Source organism: Babylonia areolata, chromosome 31 (assembly GCF_041734735.1).
Source record: "Babylonia areolata isolate BAREFJ2019XMU chromosome 31, ASM4173473v1, whole genome shotgun sequence".
Lineage (NCBI taxonomy): Eukaryota > Metazoa > Mollusca > Gastropoda > Neogastropoda > Buccinidae > Babylonia > Babylonia areolata.
In genome coordinates, this window is record NC_134906.1 from 12444752 (window position 1) to 12470087 (window position 25336).

The 25336-nt window shown below is 43.2% G+C and overlaps 1 protein-coding gene across 1 annotated transcript; it reads left to right on the forward strand.

Moving 5' to 3' along the window:
* The first annotated feature begins 291 nt into the window (after positions 1 to 291).
* Positions 292 to 25336, forward strand: LOC143276253 (organic cation transporter protein-like). The gene is made up of 11 exons (XM_076580730.1): positions 292 to 406; positions 5752 to 5896; positions 6074 to 6314; positions 11702 to 11805; positions 13660 to 13814; positions 15076 to 15244; positions 16214 to 16450; positions 17975 to 18201; positions 19023 to 19204; positions 23162 to 23313; positions 25216 to 25336. Exons 2-11 carry the CDS (start codon positions 5760 to 5762, stop codon positions 25319 to 25321), a joined length of 1710 nt encoding a protein of 569 aa, XP_076436845.1. The 5' UTR covers positions 292 to 406; positions 5752 to 5759; the 3' UTR covers positions 25322 to 25336.

Sequence of the window (25336 nt, forward strand, 5' to 3'; positions counted from 1 at the left end):
GTAGCCTGGATGGCCTGGTTCACAACAAGTAATAACGCCATATAACAGCATCTGTACATACACATGGATGCACATTACATGAACAGATGAACAGATAACAAGTTCCCTGTCGTTCTGGTTTTTCCGTCACATGTTGCCCAGGGTGTTGGCTCGCGCTACAGCGGGCCAGAGTGGAGGTGAAACCAGCAGTGTATGATTGGACATTCTCTGCCTCGGCATTTTTAGCTTTTTCGGCACACACACACACACACACACACACACACACAAAAGCATGCACACACACACTTAATTAAACAGGGAAGGTCGTAGGCTTAACTGCACAATTCATGCTCACATCCAGACCATCTCTATCACTGACACGTTCTTTATCTCGTCAAGCTGATAGAGGTCTAGTCTTCTAACATCCGTAAGTCTGCTTCTTTTACTTGTCAGTTCAGAAACTTAAGTACTTTGTTTCGTTCATTCGTTAATCATTCCTTTTTTTTTTCACCCATTTTCTTGTCTGCGGATACTGATACTGATTGTCTGCGGAAACGTTTTGCAGAAACAGGAGTTTCCACTGTGAGTGTGAGTGTTACTACGTATTATCTCTGTGACTGTCATTATAATTATGAGATATGCAGAGCGGATAATGGGATTGGCTGAATTGCTAGTATGGTGAGAGAAAGATTATGGACTTCTTATTTGATTGCTCAGTTGATTTACTCATTGCTGGATTTATGGATGGATTAGTTTTTAGCGGGATGGTTGTATTATTGACTGATTTATTGAATTTCTAATGGAAGTGAGGGAAGTGGGGATCGTCAGTTGGTTGCCATTTTGGTAGACTGTGTGATTGATTAATTGATTGATTGATTGATTGATTGATTGATTGATACGATTTTCACACGAAACACTCTCAGAAAATGTAAACGTGCTCGTGAATTACAGTTCTGAGATCAGTCACGCTTCTGCAATTTTTTTTTCGGGGGGCGGGGGGGGGGGGGTGTTGGGGGGGGGGGGGGCGGTAATTTCTTTTCTAATAATCCATCTGCTTGAGTCAGGTAACCAATCATTTGGCTCTTGTTGTCGTTTGGCCGATTTATGTTCATTTTTCAAAAATGTGAATCATTCAGTTCATTGCTTGCTTTATAAGTATTTGCGTCATTGCCTTGTCTATGAAATTATTCATCCTTTCACCTTCTTCTGACTTACAGTAACCATCATTTATTCTATTCATGACACAGCTTTCCTTTCCTCTCACTCTCAGCTTTTATCTGTATGCAGAGATAAGATTCCAAAATTGTGAACTTCACCGAAACAGGTGAGGGGATCTTGGGGACTTCATTGGGAGAGCAAAGCTGGTTATGTGTTATATCCATAAACAGAGAAAGAGAGAGAGTTTATATATGCTTTGTATTTTGTTTTCAGTGCAGCTCATGTGTGTGTGGGCGGGGGTCTTTTTGAGAGAAAGAGAGTGTGTATATATGTGTGTGTGTTTTTTTCTATTCAGGTCTGTGTGTGTGTGTGTGTGTGTGTGTGTGTGTGTGTGTGTGTGTTCAATTCAACCTTGTGTGTGTGGTGAAAGAGGGGCGAGGATGGGGAAATGTATGCGTATACCTGAGAGAGAGCGAGAGAGAGAGAGAGAGAGAGAAGACAAGACAAAGACTTTAATGTCCTTTCAGCGTTACAATGCCCTTCAGACAAGGGGGCAAGCATACTTTGAACACACCTCAAGTAATTTGAATTTGCATGGTTATTTGAATAATAAACACCGACGCGCACGCACGCTTTCAGTCAGAAACAAATTCATTCACGCACGCTCACTCTCGCGCAAGGTCGCGAGCGCCAAGTCTCAACCATCACTGTCTGAAGCCCCCTCACCCTTCCACAACCCCACCCCCCTCCACCCCACCCTTGATTATCACACACACACACACACACACACACACACATACGCACATACACACACACACACACACACACACACACACACACAGGCGCGAGCAAGAGAGAGAGAGAGTTTATATGCTTTGTGTTTTTTCAATGCTATTCTGTGTGTGTGTGTGTGTGTGTGTGTGTGTGTGTGTGTGTGTGTGCCAGTTGATTGCCGTTTTGGTAGACCGTTTGATTGATTAATTGATTGATTGATTGATTGATAAGATTTTGACACGAAACTCTCTAAGAAAATGTAAACGTGCTCGTGAATTACAGTTCTGAGATCAGTCACGTTTCTGCAGTTGTTTTTTTCGGGGACGAGGGGAGGGGAGGGATTAATTTCTTTTCTAATAATCCATCTGCTGGAGTCAGGTAACCAATCATTTGGCTCTTGTTGTCGTTTGGCCGATTTATGTTCATTTTTCAACAATGTTAGTCATTCAGTTCATTACTTACTTTTATAAGCATTTGCGTCATTGCCTTTTCTATGAAATTATTCATCCTTTCACCTTCTCTTTCTTCTTCTTCTTGGTATGCCCTTTCTCTTTATCAGAGAGACAACAATGACAAGGCTGTTTCCCCCTATCGTTATGAATTTTAACAGGTGCTGGTGGCGTTGATAAAGTCAATCAAAATGTATCTAAATATTTATAGTACTGCTGTCTGGTACATAAACCATAGCAAAACAAATTATTTGTTGGTGGCATTAATAAAGTCAGGAGAAGGAAGGAAAAGGAGGAATTTTGTTTAATGTCCCGTCACATATATCGGTGACTGAAGACATTTTGTTAAAGTATTTATGAATACATTTGAATATAATCGATTAGAAGGGGTGGGAGATGTGAATGAATGAAGGGTTGGGGGAAACTGGGCAAATGAGGGTGAAATGAGGGTGAAATTTGAAAAAAAAAATGTCTATATACAATTACAGGAAATTACTTAAAGGACTTCGTAAAGGAGAAGTCGTTATACTGACAAGCGAAACAAGTGATAATGAATGCAAAAAGTCAAAATCATCAACGTTCTCAGTCACTTGTGAAGACACACTTTCGTGTACATAAGGCTTCGTCAAGCTACAGTCAAAAATTATATGCTTAATTGTCAGGTTACTAAAACATATGCACTTGACATTAGAACAATACTTGGTCTGTAATGAATTTGATGATAGTCTGAGAGCTAAACTCAGAATTGGTCTGCGAATCGGACCGAAGTCAATCAACATGAATTTAAATGTTTTTAGTACTGCTGTCTGGTACATACACCATGGGCAAAACAGAGTACTTCTTGGTGGCATTAATAAAGTCAGTCAACATGAATTTAAATGTTCTAGTACTGCTGTCTGGTACATACACCATGGGCAAAACAAAGTACTTCTTGGTGGCATTAATAAAGTCAGTCAACATGAATTTAAATGTTCTAGTACTGCTGTCTGGTACATACACCATGGGCAAAACAAAGTACTTGACAGTCTGTCGGCGAAACAAACGTTCCCAAAACAAGTACAGGCGAAACGCACGCAGGCGAAATGCTCGTGGGCAAAACACGGTTCACTGGGAGGAGAGACAGACGAGCCTTCTGGTCAATAGGTCATGATTCGTAAGATTTTTTTTTTTTTTTTTTTTTATCGCGCCGGTATTTATGCAAGAATAAGACCGGTGCGTCACTTGCCAAATGTCGACTGCAACAGCTTGTGCTATGAAAGGTCATCGTAACATAACCTGCTTCGCTCTCCGCTGCATCAAAGAACGCACGATTCATCATAATGACATGGGTATATATCATTGCGCATGATTCATCACAATAACATACATATTGCATTGTTTAGTTATGCAGCCTTTGATCTCGTTATCTGTTTACTCATTTAACAGTTTCATATTATTTGTCTGTCTCTGAGTCCGTGCTTGCGCGCGTGTGTTTGTGCGTGTGTGCGTGCGCGTTGTGTTTGTTTTTTCGTTGTTGCTTTTGTGTTTTGTTTTTTGGTTGCCTCAGCTGCATGCAATGTGAGTCTATGTAATAACAATGTGTTCAGTTGTCTGTCTGTGTGTATATATGTGTGTCCGTGGTAAACTTTAACATTGTCATTTTCTCTGGAAACACTCCATCAATTGATACCAAATTTGGCACAAAAACAGCAAATGAACACATAATAATATTACACCTCTGGGAAGGGCACAAAATAGATTTTAATATGTTCAGACAAAAATTACTGTTACATTTTTCTTTTTTATACACAAAACTTACTACTTTTCTGTGACATACTGACACACTGAGCAATAGCAATTAATCACTAATTTTGTTGCTGAAAATGGAACTTTTTTGCTCTGTATGGGAGTTACTTTAACACACACATATCTCAATGTGCCTGTTAATGGGACGTTATACTTATAGGCAGAAAACTAATTATTAGTAAGGGAGATCATTTTCTAATAACAGATTTCACTCATCCAAAACATTACAAAATTAAAACACGACTCTGGGCATACAAAGGCTTTTGTGTTTTATACTCAATGGGAAGGTCTTACACTATCTGCATTTGCGTATGATGCTAGCTACAAAATCGACGTGTTTATTGCATACGAATGTGTTACATTAACTAAAACAAACATAACATAGATTGTAATCGACAGACCCCACACGAATTGATAGAGGCGGACATCTTAGAATACAAGTGCAACAGTGTGCGGCATTAAATTAATAATTCGCGATGACATATAATCGACAGGTGGCGAAAAATGCAGCTTTTTTTTTTTTTTTTTTTTTTCAGAGAGAGATCGTGCACAGGCCAAAAATACTTACCGCATAAATGTCCCCAACAAGCACCCAAATAAACAAAATCACAGGTAAAAAAAAAAGGTCATTACATCTTCCACATCTGCGTAATATCTCTTTGCTCATTATTTTATTTATAGTTTTTTTCACCGTTTTACAAAGATGATTACTTGAAAGGTGCAGCGCACAAGCACTCGGGAGCTCCGTGCAAACGTCGTGGATTTCACAAATTGCTGTCCTCCATTTCTTCAATCGATAGTCTCCATTGCTACAACCAAACACTAAACAATGAAATCCCATCGTTTGCACAACAAGAAAACTGAAATATGAAGCAAAAAGTTGAAAAAAACGAAGCCTGCTGTTTCCTCTTTCTGCCTCTCTCGATGGCCCGTGTTGCTCAACGTGACGAAGAGCCAATCATCTTCGAGGATTCACACCACGTCACGCGCCTCCTAAGTCATATAAACACGAACTCTCCAGGGGTCTATTTGTCAGTTACATCACGTAGCACTGCGCATGTGCGAAGGGTCAACTCTGACCAACGCTATCTTTGCGTCTATTTATGGTAATCCGAGCGTGGAAGTCTTATTGTATTGTATTGTATTGTATTGTGTTATATGTGTCTCGCGCTGTTGCAAGCATTGTTGTCTTGAAATAGGTACGACATAAAGACAACTTCAAAACTACTGGCGAAAAATATCAGGCTAATTTTGTGTTTGCACATTTCTTCTGTCATTGCTGCTGTGTGCACATGTCAAATGATCGGTGTAAGAGCAAGCCCGGCGCTTCCTTTTTTGGGGAAGTGTCTGGGTTTGTTCCAATGTACCTTTTATTTACCTGTTTGCTAGCTGAATTGGTAGCGTAAGCAGCACTGGCTTGAAGTTACGTACCTTGTGTGTGGAGAGAGTTACCACCCTTTGCTATTTATTAATTATTTGATCTCCTGGCCTCACTGTTCATTGATTTCAAGTTGTTCATTAATTAATTTCATTTTAGTTCAATTTAATTAATTTCATTTCAAGTTGGAAGACGCCTTGTCAAATTTGCTGGTGTATGTGTTGACAGAGCAAGGAATGGAAGAGCTGTACCAATACTTTGGGGGGTGGGGGTCATATCAGACCCGTGTCTTCCTCCTCCTTGTCTTCCCTATTGTCTCCAAGGGTATGCAGTCTATGATTGCTGTCATCATCTTCCACGTTCCCCACCACAGGTGACGGCTTTTTTCTTTCTTTCTTTTTCTTTTTTCCACAGGTGACGGTTAATTTACCTCTTGAACAGTACCAATCGAAACGCTTAAAGAAGGAAACTTGATGCATATAGAGAAAAGATCGATTGAAACGGCCAGGAAAGACTTCTGTAGTTACCTCAGTGTTGCTGATTCCTGCAGATGCCAGATCCCAGGCTGGCAGGGCGACACTTACACCATTCAGAACGAAGAGCACAGACTGGTGGTGAACCAGACCATTCCCATGGAGCACAGTGACGACTCCAGCTATTCCCAGTGCTCCATCTTCACACGTGGGAACCACAGCACTGTCACCAATCACAGTGAAGAAAGCCGCCAGCTGCAAGACTGCCATGCATGGGTCTATGATACGTCTGAAGTGGAGACATCCATCATCAGTCAGGTCCTACATTATTCTGTTTTCTTGAAAGCTACATATATACACATGCAGGCACACGAACACAGACACAGAGACATACAGACTAACAGACAGAGAGAGAGGTGTGGAGAACGGGGTCCTGTTAGAGTCATTCATTCTAGGTGTGATCGCTATTGATTGTTCACAGCAGAATGCACGCTACGTTCATGTTTAAGCTGTGTGTTTCCCTGCTGTGACTCAGTTCAGTTGACTGTCCCTCATTGAATTAACTGTTACCTGCCAGCCGGGTCTCCTTCAGATAAGTAGTCACGATGGTTACCCCGTGGATGTTTGCATTCATCAGGGTTCAGACTAAAAAGATTTAATGATACTAATAATAGGTGCTGTAAAATAAAAGAAACCCTAAGATGAAGATAAAACAACGTTTCGAGTCTCAGACTCTTTCAAATGCTGACAAGTCTTGGCAGGCCACAGTAATCTGTTGTAGGTGAGTTCAACTGATTGACTGGAAATCATAGTTCAGCACACTGACCATGGATCCATGGTGGGTGAAAATGGCAAGCAGTTGTTTGTTGACTTTATCATTGTTTGTTTCAGTTTAACATTTTTTATCAACAGCTTTATTGTGAATTGATTGTGTGGTTTTTTTCTTTGCCGGATTGCCATTTGTTTCTGCGTTTGTTTTGATTATTGACTTCATTGTCACTGAAAAAAAACAAAAAACAAGCCGTAGGAGAGGCTGTTTGAAGTTGGGTGCAGGTGGATGTGGAAACAAAGTGGGGGGTTTGGGGGGGCGTTGGGGGGTTAAGGGGAAGAGAGGATGCGGAAACAGCCACCACTATAATAATTGAAAGGGTATGTTGTCCAGAGTTAAAGTGATTTGGAACTGGAGTGTCTCTTGTGGTATGTTGTCCCTGTGTTCTTTGAAACGGTCATTGAAGGTTCTGTAATTTTCACCCACATATATTTTATGATAGAGGTTGCAGTACTGGGCATGCACTACATTTGGAATTTCTTACCTGCAGGGTCCTGAACTTCTGTGGCTGAGTTGATAAATGCACACGATTTTGCATTTGGGTTTGTTGCACCTAGAGTTACCTAATGGGGTTTGGGGGTGGGGGGTAGATGGAAGGCAGATCGTGCCAAGTGGTCTCCCAGGTTCTCGTCTCTTGTAAATGCAGCCATCGGAGGTTGTCCGAACAGGACACTGGGCTCAGGTATGGTAGTGGAGCATCTCCATCTGCAATACCACTTTCTCTGTTGCTGTCTTGACGGGACAGGTGGTCCAGGTTGCCCAGTATGTGTGGTAGTGACAACTGGTTGTTGACAAGCACTGGATTCTGGCAGTCGGATGTCACTGTAGAAGCTTGTGGAGGACTACATCCCCGCATGTAATGCCACTTGTGGTGACACTGGACTTGTGTGGCCAGACCGTTCACACCAGAGGCAGTGCAGAGAATCTGCAGCACATCAGCAGAGGTGAAGCATTGGACCTAGAGGATGTGGGCAGTGTCCAGGCTTGGAGGACAGCAGCTGTTGTTTCAAACTGCAAGCACTGCCTGCAGATGGACAAGGTGGTATTTTCAGCCTTGCTGACCATAGTCCAGAGACACCGGAGATGGGAAGCATAGTCTGCCACTGTCTGCTTATGGTGCTGCTGCCTTGTGAAGAATGCAGTAGCAATGTCTGGGTGTCCCGTTACTCTCCTCTATTCCCCTCAAGAATGATGAATATCTTGACTAGGGTCTCTACCTCTGTCGCCAGCAGCCTGATGATCTCCAGGTGAGCTTGACCTGTAAGGACTGAGATCAGCCAGAAATCAGCCACCGCATCATGTAAGAGCTGTAGACTAAGGAGAACGATTTCTCTGTTGGTTTCCTCACCGAAGAACATCTCGAGGTTGGGCAGGAATTTGGACAGGGTTATTCTGATGGGGTGACAATACTTTTCAGTCGACTTCATAATCCACTGCACACTCATCTCCTCCTAATTTGCCGCCTCTTGCGCCTTGGTGATCCTGCTCGCAGCACCAAATTCAGAAATAGTTTAAACTGGGCCTTGGGGCTCAGGTTAGTGTTCAAGAGTAGAAGGGATATGAGCCAACAGGGGTATAGGGAGAAGTAGGATGTAGGGGTAACTTAGAGATGAACCAATGCATTTGGGGACGTGTAGGTGCCAGTCGAACTGGGTTTTCTATTGTTTTATTACATTAGTTTTATATTGAACATTGCTATAACTTAGATTACAATATCAACATAGATTGTCAAATGCAATAAGCATCTAAAGTGTAAATGTTAAGCAATGTGTTTTTGAAAAGTGTTTGTGTGATTGATATAATTGTGACTTAACCCTTCAGTTAGTGGCTTAGGCCTAAATCTGACATTTCGTATTCGTATTTTGTATTCGCATCCTTATATTGAACGGAAGCTAAATATATGAAGAAGCAGAAGACAATGCAATAATAACAGAGCCGACGGGCCGTTGTGTAACGCAACACAGGATGTGTGTTTGTGTGTGTGAGGTGGCCATCTGTACAGTTTTGATGCTTTTGTTAATGGGCAACGGCTTTATACTTCAAATGGTGTGTCGTAACTTTCTCTCAATGTCCGTTGTTCAGTTCAGTGTCGATTGACTGCAACACTGGACGTGTCGTCTGCTAGTCCACTGGTTGCGAGGTATATGAATGAAGTCTCCCGTCGAACCAGCCGAGGTGTCGAAGTGGTTAGCGTCGCGGACTGACGGCTGGGAGGACGCGGGTTCGAATCCCAGCGGAGGTGGGTTTTTCGGCCCGTGGCCGGCTCCTACCCAGAGTTGAGTGTGCTGTGGGCTTAAATGGGGAGACTGGGACCACACAGTCGAGTGTCATCCACTTCAAGGATGCGTCTTTGGGTGTGTTGCTCTAATTACCTGACCAACACTGCAAGTGTCTGTATCTCTCGGGCCTGGTTAACGCCGGGATATCATTATGACAGGAAGCGTAGAGTACAGCCTTGTCACGCAGTCCCAAACCAAAATGGACCTCCATAGCAACATCGTCATCATCATCGTCATCCTCCTCCTCCTTCATCGTCATCAATATAAAAAACAAAAACAAAATAGTCTCAAAGTCTGTGGCCTTTCATGCCCTGCTCTCATGGTGACCTCAGTTTCGATACCCCTCCACTTCTGTGCTTGGGGTGAGTCATGTCAATGTCGTCAGTGTCGGCGGATTCGTGGGGGACTGTTGTTTGAGGGACGTGGTGGCGGTCTCCACTCTGGGAGGGACGCTCACTCAGTCTGGCTCCGCGACTAAGCCATTATTGTCGTTAGTAGGGGGCTTAGTAGGTGGTGTCCTAAGTACGTAAAATCAGAACAGGCACCACTGAACACCACCGAAGTGACTCAGCAGCAGTGCAGGGTCTCCTCTGGTGTGTGGCCTCCTGGCGACCTAACATCGATGGTTCCCTGTGGACTGCCGACGCTGGAACTGCGACGGACGAACCCGGGGGTGGCCGTGTATGGGTGAATCTAAATGAGCGGCGTGGGAGTAATGCCACTGAAACGGTGCAGATGATGGGGCAGAAAAAAAAAAAAGTCTCCCGTCGGACCGACGGATCTTCTTCTTCTTCCTCGTTCGCCTCCCATTAACCCGGTGTCCTCGATGAAGGCTGCCGTCCGTCGCAGCTCCTCCAGGGTGCTGTACAGTTTGGCTTCCACTGCTGTCGGTGTTGGACAGTACTTCCTCCTGGATGTTGCATGCATCATACAGTCTTGAAGGATGTGGTCGGTTGTCATTGGTCCCTCACCACAAGGGCACTCTCCACTCTGTCCAATGCTAAATTTTGTGTGCATGTGGTAGAGCAGGCGGTTGTGTCCAGTCCTCAGGCGGAAGATCTTGATCTGTTCCCATCGTTCCAGGAAATGGTATCTGTCTTCTGGGTTATATTTCGGGTGCTGGAGGCGCCACGTTATTCCTTGCTGTGCCTTGATGATTGTCTTGATTTCATCGTAAGACACCAGTTTGTTGGCCTGCTCCTTCTGTGCACCGTCTTTTGCCAGAATGTCCGCTTTTTTGTTGCCTCTGATGCCACAGTGTGCTGGTACCCATTGTATCACCACTTTCTCCACTCTGGCACTCAGGGCAACAAGGGCTGAAGTGAGATGGTTCTGTTCTTTGCAGCGGGAGTTCTTGAGGGCTTGGAGCATGGAGAGAGCGTCTGAGAACACCACCACCTGCCCTGTTGTTCTTGTGGAGTTCTGCGAGACTATTGTGGCTGCCTCACAGAGGGCTTCTCGCTCAGCTCAGATGTTGGTGGAGAATTTTCCTGTTGGGATTGCAATTTCTTCATCTCTGTCTGTATCGAAGGAAGATTCCACCTCCACCATCCCTCGTTGCTTCTGTGGCGGAGCCATCTGTAAAGACATGGGTCCAGTCTTCCTGGGGGTACTGGTTGCAGATGTACTCCATGGCCAGGGCCTTCCTTTGGGTGTCTGACTGTGTTCCTGTCTTCTCCACTCCGGGAATGCTGGTGGCGACTGTTGGGAACACCCGCCTCTTCCGAGATGGGTGGGTGACATTTGCCGGGATAGGCTTTGCTTCGCGTTCCATCAAGACTGGGGTTTGTCTTTCAAGGCGTCTTCACTGGTGGATGAAGCTGCCTCTTTTCAGCCAGCTCTTGGTGGGTCTGCTCATTCTGTTGTTCATTGGATGGTTTTCAAGGCGTTTGTATTTTGCTGCCTTGATGAGGATCTTTGTGTCCCTTCTGTCCTCCAATGACTGTAGCCCAGTGGTCTCCTCCATCTTCAGGATTGGGGTGGATCTCATGGCGCCAGTTATGACACGCTGAGCTTGGTTCTGTATCTTGTTGAGATGGTCGAGGTTAGACTTTGCAGCTGATGCCCATGCTGATGTTCTGTACTCAACTACAGGTCGGATTCTCCCTGTATAGAGTCTGGACCAACGGATGAGTAGGCTTATCTGTTGGTGTGTGTCCTCATATGGGAGAAGAGGCCGATTATGGATACGAGATACATGACAGAAGAAGAAAAAGACATTACAACAACAACAACAACAATGATAATAATAAGAAGAAGAAGAATGATAACAATGATAATGAGAAGAAGAATGATAATAATAATAATGGCAGTGCAACATTACCCTGTGAGTATGTGAGCGCGCACGTGCAGTTTGATCTAGTATGATGTTCCAGAGCCTTATAGCACATGTATCGTAAAATGCGGTTAGATCCGCGTTGTGAACGATGTATAAATGTATGTTATCATTATTATCATTATATGATCATCATCATCATCATAATAATAATAATAACAGCAACAACAATCATATCAAAGATTCCAAAACAGGAACACTGATAATATATGACGACGTGACTTTACCCTCTGTGTGTGTGTGTGTGTGTGTGTGTGTGCAGTTTGATCTGGTATGTGGGAAGAATGTTTTCAGAGCTCATCTCAACATGGCCAATTTCCTGGGTTCATTCATTGGCTCCCTTGTCTCGGGCTACCTGTGTGACTGGTAAGACCTAAATGTTACCTTGTCACTGGTAAGATCTAAGTATTTACCATGTGGTTGGAAGGACCTGAATGTCTACCTGTGTGACTGGTAAGACCTAAATGTTACCTTGTCACTGGTAAGATCTAAGTATTTACCATGTGGTTGGAAGGACCTGAATATCTACCTGTGTGACTGGTAAGACCTTAATGTTTATCTCGTGACTGGTAAGACATGAATGTTTACTTTGTGATTGGTCAGACCTGAATGTGTACCTTGTGGCTGGGAGGATCTTAATGTATACATATGTGACAAATAAGACCTGGATGTTTTACTTGTGAAGCTTTGAAAATTCTTCTTTCACAAAATTAAATGTGAAGCATTGAAAAGTCTTGACATACAATTGAATGTGAAGTATTGGAAAGCCTTGATTTACATTTGATTGGAAGGACTGGAAAGCCTTGATTTACATTTGATTGGAAGGATTGGAAAGTCTTGATTTACAATTTAATGTCAAGCACTGAAAAGTTGCGATTGACAGTTAAATGTGAGGCACTGAAATGATGTGGTTTAAATTTAAATGGGTAAAATAATGATCATGTGAAATCATGTTTTCTTGGCCAGACATGAGTTATATGAAAGTGAAAAAATCGAGACTTGTTGCTGGTTTATATAAATCTGGAATCGTGGACAAGTGTTGATTAAGGAAGAAAACCGCACCTTACCGCCTCCTTCGTGCTTGGATCCAGTTGCTTCGATAGATACCTTAGTCTGTGATTGGCATAAAAGAGAGGCAGAGTAGCAAATGAGATACCACATGATCAACATTGGCTATTGTTATTTGATTAGTGTAACACCTTAAAGATTTCAAAACGATCTGTCCCTGATCTGGTTATCCGAACTTACTGCATATGTTTTGTCCATCCTTTCCATCAATTCCCGTCTCTCCGCCCAACACACTTACCCTCCAGATGTGTTCTGGGTTGTCAGAATATTCTGTTTGAGATTCTGGGATTTCACTTGGTAGGTCATTCACGAGGTTAAACACAGGATTTGAGAGCATAAGTCCTAGGATATGAAACTTTGTCGAGGCTGGGTGAGGGAGGATGTTTTCTGATTGAGGTTTTTTCTTCTTGTTTTTGTTCGGTTGTTGTTGCTGCTGCTGTTTTTTGTTTTTGTTTTGTTTTTGTTTGGTTTTGTTTGTTTTGGGGGGAGTTATATACATATATTTGTATTTATATTTCTTTTTACCACAACAGATTTCTGTGTGAAATTCGGGATAGCGCGTCGCTACACTATAGTGCCACCCATCTTTTTGTATTTTTTCCTGCGTGCAGCTTTATTTGTTTTCCTATCGAAGTGGATTTTTTCTACAGAATTTTGCCAGGAACAGCCCTTTTGTTGCCGTGGGTTCTTTTACGTGCGCTAAGTGTATGCTGCACACGGGACCTCGGTTTATTGTCTCATCCGAATGACTAGCGTCCAGACCACCACTCAAGGTCTAGTGAAGAGGGAGAAAATATCGGCGGCTGAGCTGTGATTCGAACCAGCGAACTCAGATTCTTTCGCTTCCTAGGCGGACGCGTTACCTGAAGGCCATCACTGCATATATATATATATATATATATATATATATATATATATATATATATATATATATGTGTGTGTGTGTGTGTGTGTGTGTGTGTGTGTGTAAAATCGGAAAAAGAATGTGAACGAAAGGGATTTTACCTGGCTTGGCCACAAGAATATACGTGTTTGATAGACATATACTGCAGAGCAGAATATCAAGAAGCAGTTACCTTTTGTGATAGCTACTTTAATGACTGAGACTTAAACAAGGAGCTAAACAGACCTGTTTTCACTGTTCTGTTGCAGGTGTGGCAGAAAGACAGTTTTCTACATCAGCAACGTGATTAATCTGGCTTTGGGCGTGGCTTGTGCCTTTCCGCCCAATGTAGAGGTCGTCATTGTCTACCGTGTGCTATCGGGAATCCTCGGAGTTGCCAGTTACTTTTCGGGTTTTGTGCTGTGTCAGTGTCATGTGCAGCAGTCACATGTTGTGTCTGTAATGTCTTGTATTATCATGCGCAGGTTTAGACTGACATAATTTTCGTGCGAACTTACCAGACACACCAACTGCTTTGAGTCATAGGAGACTTATTTTCTTCAGCTCTCCGTTGGGATACTATCGATCGGTGACTTTCTGGCCTGCCTCTTCTGAAAAGTCACGGGCAAACAAGTTCCCTGACAATGATATGCCTGTCTTTGTCTGCCCCAACTGTCAGCGAACATTTCGTGCGCAGATTGGACTTTTCAGCCATCTGCGCATTCACAGATAGATTCATGAGCATCCCCCCACCACACACACACACACACACACACCCTCCCCCTATCCCCCAGCTGGATGACAACGATGGTCATCATCGATCTCGATGGACACACACCACCACCACCACCCATCGACCGGTAAAAAAACCCCGGTTGTTCTCTCCATTCCTATTCATATGACCTCCACCCGTACATCCTCCCTTTCCATCAAAGGTTTTCAACAATATGAACAAAAAGCAGCAAGATCTTTCAAACCATCAGATTTGTGTGTGTGTGTGTGTGTGTGTGTGTGTGTGTGTGTGTGTGTGTGTGTGTGTGATAAAGATGCATTTTGTCTTTGTCGATTATTAATCCTTGTTTTGAAATGTTGAGGTAATATGCTTTTTGTTTAAGACATGCACGAAATACTGTGTGTGCAGATGTAAGGAAAGCAACCCCTGACCTTTAGAACACTGAAGTAATGATACTGGAACTAGATTTGAATATTCTCTAATGAATACATACATATAAGTGGAGTGATGGCCTTAAGGTAACGCGTCCGCCTAGGAAGCGAGAGAATCTGAGCGCGCTGGTTCGAATCACGGCTCAGCCGCCGATATTTTCTCCCCCTCCACTCGACCTTGAGTGGTGGTCTGGACACTAGTCATTCGGATGAGACGATAAACCGAGGTCCCGTGTGCATCATGCACTTAGCGCACGTAAAAGACCCCACGGCAACAAAAGGGTTGTTCCTGGCAAAATTCTGAAAAAATCCACTTCGATAGGAAAAACAAATAAAACTGCACGCAGGAAAAAATACCAAAAAAAATGGGTGGCGCTGTAGTGTAGCGACGCACTCTCCCTGTGGAGAGCAGCCCGAATTTAACACAGAGAAATCTGTTGTGATAAAAAGAAATACAAAATACAAATAAAAGACAGTTTTCTCTCTACAATGACCTCGTCTGGGTTTATTGGCTGTGTCAGTGATGGAGCTGGTAGAACCACAGAAACGAACAGGAGCGGCCTCCATGTTCACCATTGCATGGCTGGTGGGTCCCTTCCTGGTGAATGCTCTATCCTTCCTGCTGAGACAATGGCACTACCTGCAGATTGCCAGCGTTTCTCCCATAGCCCTCAGCTTGGGTCACTGGTGGTGAGTTCTGTATTCTTATTTCCTTAAAAGGAGGGACACGGCAGGGCAAAAGAGACCAAAATGATGATTTTTCATGATTTGGGTTTTTGATGGATTTTGATTCTTGAACATCTCTTCTATCATATGCAAAAGTTTTTTCCACTGTAAAGATGTCTTTAACAATGAAAAAATTGCTAATAAAGATTGCTTGCTGAATCACGGAAGTGTTTATTTTGTTCAGTTTTGACGCAAGTCGTCAAGTTTCTGGCCTTGACAACATACCTTGGACTTGCTCAATGATGAGTAAACCTACGACCATGAAACTTTGCATGATTGTTTTATAACATGTTATTGAAGTTTTGTCGTGAGTATGTAAGAAAATATTCTCTGGGTTTTAATTCATAGCAGTTCCAATCTTTTTACCCACTGTAAATTTTGAGGATTTTTCAATACCCAAAATTTAAAAAATTCATAAAAAATGCAATAATTGAAGAATCAACACAATCTCACGTGAAAATAAAGATAATATCATTGTGTATCAAGTCCACATACCAAAAAATGTTTGCATGCACCAAATGGACCACAAACCCGATTTATCTGATACATTGTTTGGTGGCCATTTTGATTTGTTTCTATAGCAACGGGTATTCACAGAAATCTAAGAACACCTTTTTTGTGATCCACAAGTGATGATACACTTAGTAGACAAAAAAAGAGAGATATAGTTGGAGAGAAAAAAAAGTCCTTATTTGACTGTATTGTCTGGCCTTTATAGCTGAGGTTCATACCTATGTACATACTCGTGAAACGTTTAAGGCATAAGCCAAAGGATAAACCACATTCATGTGACATTATTTTCTTATGCAGTTAGGAAAACGTGTAGAATGGATAGGGGAAGGGTAGTGGTGTTGGGACGAGAGTGGAGACAGGTAGGTTTTTTCACTCTGTGTACTAACTTCACCTTTATTTTCCTGTTCATCTGAACTGCAGGCTGTTGCCAGAATCTCCTCGATGGCTTCTGGTAAAGAAGAAGACAAAAGCAGCGCTGAAGCTGATGCACAAAATAGCACGTGTCAACAAAACAGACTTTTCTCCTTCTCCGGAGACCATTGCAAAGCTTCAGCAAGAGCCCAGTGCAGACAGGAATGGAAATATCATGTCCACTGTGCGTCAGCTGGTCAGGTATCCAAGGCTGGTTATTGTGGCCATCATCATCTTTTTCAACTGGTAAGTCAACAATTACTGTGAGAGGACTGTTTTGTTCTGCCGAGTGGTATTTCATTGTAAGAGCAATTCAATGGATAGTTCCCAGTCAAGAACGAATAACTCGCAGAAACTAAACTCCAGAGCATACGAAGCTGGGTTTATCATGTCCCACAGATCATATTTGCTGCCCCATCATCTGCACCGTTTCAGTGGCATTACTCCCACGCCGCTCATTCTAGATTCCCCCATACACGGCCACACCCGGGTTCGTCCGTCACAGTTCCAGCGTCGGCAGTCCGCAGGGAACCATCGATGTTAGGTCGCCAGGAGGCCACACACCAGAGGAGACCCTGCACTGCTGTTGAGTCACTTCGGTGGTGTTCAGTGGTGCCTGTTTTGATTCAACGTACTTAGATCATTCTTAATTTGTGATCATGTATAGCTGTCTATATATCGAAGGCGTATAAAATAATCTACAGCGAGTTGTGTGCGTGTTTTAAATGGGGGAATTTCTCGTGAGGCACTATGTGAGACTGGTAGTCCTGGTTTTTCATAGACAGCTTGTTATGATTGCTAGAGCACTATGGTCGTACGTTTCGTGTTGATCCGGATTCCAACATTTTACACAAGCATTGCTAAAATAGTGCTGACCGAAGCCTCTGTACAAGCTGAAATGCTTCCAATAAATCTCTCTTCAGAACTTGTTTGAGATGGTCATTAACAGTAGTCCGTTCTGCACGTTTAGTGCCCCTTGTTCTTTGATGGCCATTGAAGAATAGCTGTTCTGTTTTTGGGGGTTTTTTGTGGTTTTTTTCATCACTACTACCTTTTTTTTATATCATAATTATTATTTATTTATGTAAGCTTTTCTTTTTTCTTTTTTTCCTTTTTTTTTCTCTCAAGGCCTGACTAAGCGCGTTGGGTTACGCTGCTGGTCAGGCATCTGCTTGGCAGATGTGGTGTAGCGTATATGGATTTGTCCGAACGCAGTGACGCCTCCTTGAGCTACTGAAACTGAAACTGAAACTGTTCTGTTAGTGTGACTCTGGGACTGTTCAAACTCGTGTACCTTGATACTGCTGGGTATTTATGACGTCAAACATCATTTGCAACTTTCTTTTCACCTCACGATCACCTTTCTTCTTCTTCTTCTTCTTCTCGTGTTTTTGTTGTTTTTTGGGTTGTTGTTTGTTTTGTTTTTTGTTGTTGTTGTTGTTTGTTAACGCTGCTTAACTCACTCAGTACGGCCAGTCCTCTCTTCTCCTCTACACAGACCCCTCGGATGTCCAGTGGGTGTCTCAATGACCCAACCTTTAGCTTCCGTCGTCAGAATTGTGGTATTCTTTGTCAACATTCACCTCTTCAGTATAAGAGCCTTCCGCTTCCAATATTTTGATGGTGGTAATTGGGGTGAAACGCTGTTAACGTCTTCTCTTTCGCCGTTCGTATGGAGAGAGTTAAACTGATTTCCCCTAAACATGATCACATTTCTAGCTGTGTATAATACGCACTTTTTCAATTACAATATCCTCTGTTGTCGCCCAGGGCTGTTGTCACGATGACCTACTACGGCATCTCTCTGAACGTCGGCAACCTGGGTGGAAGTCTGCGCATCAACTTCTTTGTGTCCTGCACGGTGGAGCTGATTGGTTACGTGCTGGGCTGGGTGTTGCTGGATCGGCTGGGAAGGAAGCGCTCTCACTGCTGTTTCCTGCTGACAGCTGGCCTGGCCTGTCTGGCTACCATACTGACTGTGTCCTTTGGAGGCCAAGGTATTTCGCTGTTTCGTCCTATGTTTTAGTTATGAATATCAAAGGACATGAGCTCTGTTTGTTAGTTTGTTGTTTAATACATATATACAGTGAAGTCTCCCAACGACGAACCAGGCGGAGGAGGAAACCTTTCCCAACGGCTGTGAAGGCGGAAAAGGATGACCAAAGGGCAGGGGGAGCTCTTATCCTTGCCTGGAAGTCCTCCTAGGAGACGGAACTCCTAAGAAAAACCTGCGCCTGCTGAGGCCGTCCTACACGTGGCAGTATCTGCACCTGTGGGACTGAGCGTCGGTAGGCGAGAGAGTGGGGAAGGGACTGCACAACTCCTCTTCACTAAAAAAAAAAAAAAAAAAGTCACGTGTGCTGGTCAGGCAACCAGGCAAATTGTCGGAACGAACTTCTTGAGACGTTTTCCCTTACAACACCTGTGGGAAGTGCTGCGCATCCAGAATCGGCCTCTTCTCCCATATGAGGACACACACCGACAGATAAGTCTGCCTGCCTACTCATCCGTCGGTCCGACGGGAGACTCCATCATCATCTCTCTGGTCGGTTTGCCCGTCTGTCATCTGAAGGGTGAGGTTAGTCTCGCTGATAATCACAGAAGTGTGTCACTAGTTTATATTGTAATTACGAACTTCGCTGGTTCTATAAAAGAACGATAATACAACTGGTCGCTTTGGGTTACGCTGCTGGTCAGGCATTTGCATGTGTGTATGTACCTGTCTGCCTGTCTCTGTCTCTCCGTTTCTGTCTGTCTATCTGTCTGTCTCTGTCTCTCTCTCAGTCACCCACGTTTTTATCCCCTGGTTTTCACACAGAGTTACAGTGGGTCACTACAGCTCTGGCCATGCTGGGAAAGCTGGGAGTATCTGCGTCCTTCTCGGCTATTTATCTCATCTCTGCTGAGATCTTCCCCACAGTCATCCGTAACTTGGGTCTGGGCTGCAGCTCAGCGTGTGGAAGAATTGGCAGTATTGTGTCAGCCTATGTTGCAGACTTGGTAGGTACTGTGATTGGTTAACAGTTTGTGATATCACTGCATGTCAAGATCGAGAATTAGCTGTCCTGTGTCACCCTGCTTTGTAGACCTTCCAGATAATGGAGATTATATTGTCATTTTTTACTCACTAGTGTAAACAATGTGAGTCTGTATAATAACCCGCTGTTCGGTTGTCTGTGTGTGTGTCTGTGTGTGTATCTGTCTGTTTGTATGTCTGTGTGTCCGTGGTAACTTTAACATTGTCATTTTCTGTGGAAATACTTAGTCAGTTGATACCATATTTGGAACAAAAATAGGAAATGATGAGTTCTTTCCATACATTCTAATCATAACGATATTACACCTCTGGGAAGGGCACAAAATAGATTTAGATATTTTCACATAAAAAATACTGTTACGTTTTTCTTTTTTATACATAAAACGTAGCATTTATCTGTGACATACTGTCACACTGAGCAATAGCAGTTAATCACTATTTTTGTTGCTGAAAAGGGAACTTCTTTCGCTCGGTACGGAATTTACATTAACACACAAACATCTCTCAATGTGCCTGTTAATGGGACGTCATGCTTATAGGCAGAAAACCAATTACTAATAAGAGAGATGATTTTCTGACAACAGATCTCGCTTATCCAAAACATTACAAAATTAAAGCATGACTCTGGGTATACAAAGGCTTTTGTGTTTTATACTCAGCGAAGGTCTTACACTATCTACATATGAGAATGATGCTAGCTACAATATCGACGTGTTTATTGCATACGAATATTTTACAGATGTTACTACATTAACTAGAATAAACATAACATGATTTGTAATCGACAAACCCCACACGAATTGAAGGAGGCGGGCATCTCAGAATACAAGTGCAAAAGTGTGCATCATTCAGTCAATAATTCGCGATAACATATAATTGACAGGAGGCAAAAAAGGCAGCATTTTTATTCAGAGAGAGATTGTGCACAGGCAAAAAAAAAAAACAAAAAAAAACAACAACACCGCATTAATGTCCCCAACATGCACACAAATAAACAAAATCGATTTTCCAAGTTACATCACGTCGCATTGCGAATGCGCGAAGGGTGAACTCTGACCAACGCCAACTGTGCGTTTATTTATAGTAGTCCATGCGTGAAAGTCCAAAACACACAATACCTAGATTTTAAAGATGTATTAAGTTTTTTAACAGTAATATAATCTTAATATGTCTGTTTTTCATATCGTTGGGAGGCCTAGTAAAATGTGCTTAGCAACTCCTAGCAGACAACCAGCCGCCGTGGCGAAGTGGTTAGCGCCCCGGACTGACGGCTGAGAGGACGCGGGTTCGAATCCCAGCGGAGGTGGGTTTATCGGCCCGTGGCCGGCTCCTACCCAGAGTTGAGTGTGTTATGGGCTTAAATGGGGAGACTGGGACCACACAATCGAGTGTCATCCACTTCACGGATGCGTCTTTGGGTGTGCTACTCTAATTACCTGACCAACACTGCAAGTGTCTGTATCTCTCGGGCCTGATTAACGCCGGGATATCATTATGACAGGAAGCGTAGAGTACAGCCTTGTCACGCAGTCCCCAACTAAAATGGACCTCCTCAGCAGCACAGTCATCGTCATCCTCCTCCTGCTTCATCATCATCAATATAAACAAAACAGTCTCAAAGTTTGTGGCTTTTCATACCCTGCTCTCATGGTGACCTCAGTCTCGATATCCCATCCACTTCCGTGCTTGGGGTGAGTCCTGTCAGTGTCTTCCATGTCGGCAGATTCATGGGGGGCTGTTGTTTGGGGGGCGTGGTGGCGGTCTCCACTCTGGGAGGGACGCTCACTCAGTCTGGCTCCGCGAATAAGCCATTGTTGTCGTTAGTAGGGGGCTTAGTAGGTGGTGTCCTAAGTACGTTAAATCAGAACAGGCACCACTGAACACCACCGAAGTGACTCAGCAGCAGTGCATGGTCTCCTCTGGTGTGTGGCCTCCTGGTGACCTAACATGGATGGTTCCCTGTGGACTGCCGGCTCTGGAACTGTGACGGACGGAACTGGGTGTGGCCGTGTATGGGGGAATCTAAATGAGCGGCGTGGGAATACTGCCAGTGAAACGGTGCAGATGATGGGGCAGTAAAAAAATAAAAAATAAAAAATAATAATTTTATTTTTAAACTCCTAGCAAACAGCGATGTTTCGAGGTACCGACGGATGTTTTGGCTGCTCGCCGTGTGTCTAAAAATAGCTGTCTCAGAATAGTCCATTCAGTTGAGACGAAGGGGCGGCAGATTGGTGTTGTAAACTGCAAGTGGTCGTGCCATGGCTGACTGTCGTCACAAAGTAACCCATGTAAAATGAAATGGAACAGCTCCGGAAATGCAGAATATACCACACTTTTGTTTTGAGGATTCCCTTTGTTGTTGTTGCTGTTGTTGTTTTCACAGTTCTGAAACAACTCCGAGGTACAGCTTCGGCAGTTAGTTTGACGTAGCATCGGTCTTACTCAGGTCAGTAAAATCCTCAATGTTTAACTTCAAACATCTTATCCACTGGCTGAAGTGTGGGTGAATAAGCGAGCTCTTGTTTAGTGTTACCAGTGGACCTGTTAACATACATATCGATCCAAATAATATTTTCTGCTTTTCGTCAGAGTATTCGCAGGACTGAAAGTTGCATGCTCGAAACGGAACAATTCCACCCGAAGCACTCACGTTCCCGGTATTTCACTTTTTTTTCAAACACACAAACAGATTTAGATCAAAGTGTGTATGTACATGTGTGTGTGTGTGTGAGCGCGCGCGCGCGTATGTATGTATGTCTTTTTGTCAGATTATCCACTTCTTTTTTCTTTCTTTTTTTCTATCCTGTGTTGGATTTAGTGCATTTCACAAGTGAGTCTTGAAGGCATTGCCTCTCTTAATTGTTTATCAAGGGCCTGGTTAATCATATGTTTATACAAATAAACAAGTATTTAAAAGGAAATGAACACAGAAACGGATGAACGATTTGAACAAATGAACGAATGAAGAAGAAGACGTAAATGCACCTGTTCACTGACTGGCTGATCCCTCAGCGTGGTTTCCCCAAAACTACAAAATCTTCACAAACACAGTGACAAGAAATTCTGGCCTTCAAACCTACCTCTTCCCAGATAGCTCCTTCCGCTTCCGCCTCCCGTTTCCGCCTCTTCCGTTCGTATTATCCCTGACCTTCTGTCTACATTTTGTCTTCTATCCCTCTGTTTCAAAGTTAAGCAAACCTGTGAGAACTGGCTGTGAAAGCGCTTTTATGATTATGATGATGAGGAGGAGGAGGAGGATTATCATTGTTACTGTTGTTGTTAAATACACTAGCCTGATCGTGTGGCACAATAGTCATAACTTTTTGTGTGTGTCATGATCTGTTCCGAGGCAGTTCCATGTTCAGGTACTGACGCCTAACGCGAACAATTAGTAGGTATGTGTGTTTCTTTGACACTGATCTTCTGTCCTTACATTTTTATGAATTTTCATTTCATCCCAGAAAGGTTCAGACGTGAACTTGTGTTATTTTCCCAACCTAATTATGATTCTTCCTCGTTCGTGGGCTGCAACTCCCACGTTCACTCGTATGTACTCGAGTGGGCTTTTATGTATGATCGTTTTTACCTCGCCATGTAAGCAACGATACTCCGTTTTCGGGGGTGTGCATGCTGGGTATGTTCTTGTTTCCATAACCCACCAAATGCTGACATGGATTACAGGATCTTTAACATGCGTATTTGATCTTCTGCTCAAGTATACACACGAAGGGGGTTCAGGCACAAGCAGGTCTGCACAAAAATATGTTGACCTGGGAGATCGGAAAAATTTCCACCCTTTACCCACCAGGCGCCGTTACTGAGATTCGAACCCGAGACTCTCAGATTGAAAGTCCAGCTTTAACCACTCGGCTATTGTGCCCGTCCTCCCAACCTGAAATACTCGGCATTCTCTCCAGGCCCTCAATGTCGGTGGACGGTTTGGCCGTGTTGTGCCGCTGGTTGTCTTTGGGGGACTTGCTGTTCTTGCTGGACTGTTGGCACTTTACTTGCCGGAAACCTTGAACCGTACACTGCCAGACACACTGGTAGATGCCGTCAACTTCATGAAGTAAGTCCCATGCTAAATAAATCAAACTTGAAGATGCTATTCATGGAACAACAGACATTGTTTCAAACAGTGTAAGTGAAAATGTTTCCAGTTTGTAAGAACAGTCATAACGACAAGAAATATTTGTAAGCATTTTGTTAGCATAAGTAATTGATTCTTTTGCAGGTGTCCATTTTCTCGGAATTAGTACTCGACTATTCTGCAGTTTAAGTGGCATACATTGTCACGATTCTGGGAATTGTTTCAATTACAAAACGTGATCATCTACAGGTCTCACGTATGAAAGCATGTTTTGCTAAACTGTGTGGATGTGGAAGCTGAAAAACAGAAGAAAATGTATTGCTCACTGATCTTGTCAAGGAATCTTGGAAGGAATCTGACCAAAATTTTAACTATCAATAACTATCTTCATCGGAATTCCGTGCTTTTATGACAGGTCAACTTCAGGTTACGATAAAAGTAGTGTTTATTAGTGTGGGATGGTGGATGGTTGACGTTTAAGAATGGTTGATGCCAGAAGCAAGCCATGCTGTTCTTCTTCTTCTTCTTCTTCTTCTTCTTCTGCGTTCGTGGGCTGCAACTCCCACGTTCACTCGTATGTACACGAGTGGGCCTTTACGTGTATGACCGTTTTTATCCCGCCATGTAGGCAGCCATACTCCGTTTTCGGGGGTGTGCATGCTGGGTATGTTCTTGTTTCCATAACCCACCGAACGCTGACATGGATTACAGGATCTTTAACGTGCGTATTTGATTTTCTGCTTGCATATACACACGAAGGGGGTTCAGGCACTAGCAGGTCTCCACATATGTTGACCTTGGAGATCGTAAAAATCTCCACCCTTTACCCACCAGGAGCCGTCACCGTGATTCGAACCCGGGACCCTCAGATTGACAGTCCAACGCTTTAACCACTCGGATATTGCGCCCGTCGCCATGCTGTTCAAATCATTGTCCATTCCAAAGTATGAAAGTAATATGGTAATAGAACGTGAAAGGTTCTGGACAAGGTCATTTTCGTCTTCTCATTGATTTATTGTCTGTTCACTACGAGGTGATTTCATTCGTTTCAGCACATACATATATACTCGTACAGTATATGAAGAATGAGTGAAGGATGGGAAATGGGAAGAGCGTGCATTGGGAAAAATTGCAAAGAACAGCTAACAGTGGAATGGTGGGGAATTGATTGGAGGGATCATCAGTCATACTACCGGGAAAAGCAATTACAATCCTCAGCCACCCATCACAGAACAGCAGTTGTTCTCAGCGAATGATGTTACAAAGTGCTTGGAATCATACACCTTAAATATCACCGAATCGTGTGTTCAAAATCTGTTCCTACACAGGGTAGTGAGAGGTCACTGGAAAAGACTTGCACGTCACGTCTTGCATCAACACAACTAACTAGGTTCACAGTCTCACCTCATTGAACAATCCACACTCAATGAATAATCACAGCGTAACACTTTTCTACGGCATTTGATTAATCAGTTGATAGATATGTTTCTAAACGTTGATCATGAATTTCGAGAAAATTGAATATTTTCATTTAGTATATTTCCATTCCATTATTCATTTTATTGACATATCTTCTTATGGAAATTGCAGCAGATTGGTATTTGTCACACTCCATACACAATTACAATGACTTCGTTGTCAGCTGTTTTGAAGAACCATAGCAATTTACACAGACCTCACATGTCACAGCAAAATGTCTCACATATCACAACAGAATCTGAAAAAAGTGTACTTTTTTCAAGAAGACAAGATTTCAATTTGCAATAGATATAATATGACGCTTGTGCTCGCTCACATATATGTTTGCCATGTCTTAAAGCGAAAACCTTTGTGAAGGGATTTTCTGCCTCTTCCTCTGAACTTTATGTTTCTCCCCCACAGAAACCCCCAAGAGAAGAAAGAAGAAAACGAGGTTGACGTGAATGGAGAACTCGAGAAGCAAGAGCCATGCCAAAGCCCTCTTCTGTCAGAAACCACACCAGTTTGAATGGTCCGCCCTCCC

What these genes read in the sequence shown, in the direction of transcription:
- LOC143276253 (XM_076580730.1), top strand. Translation starts at nt 5,760, where the DNA reads ATGGAAGAGCTGTACCAATACTTTGGGGGGTGGGGGTCATATCAGACC. An exon ending in ATCATCATCTTTTTCAACTG is followed by an intron (nt 16,451 to 17,974) that starts GTAAGTCAACAA and finishes GTTGTCGCCCAG; the next exon opens with GGCTGTTGTCACGATGACCT. An exon ending in GATGCCGTCAACTTCATGAA is followed by an intron (nt 23,314 to 25,215) that starts GTAAGTCCCATG and finishes TCTCCCCCACAG; the next exon opens with AAACCCCCAAGAGAAGAAAG.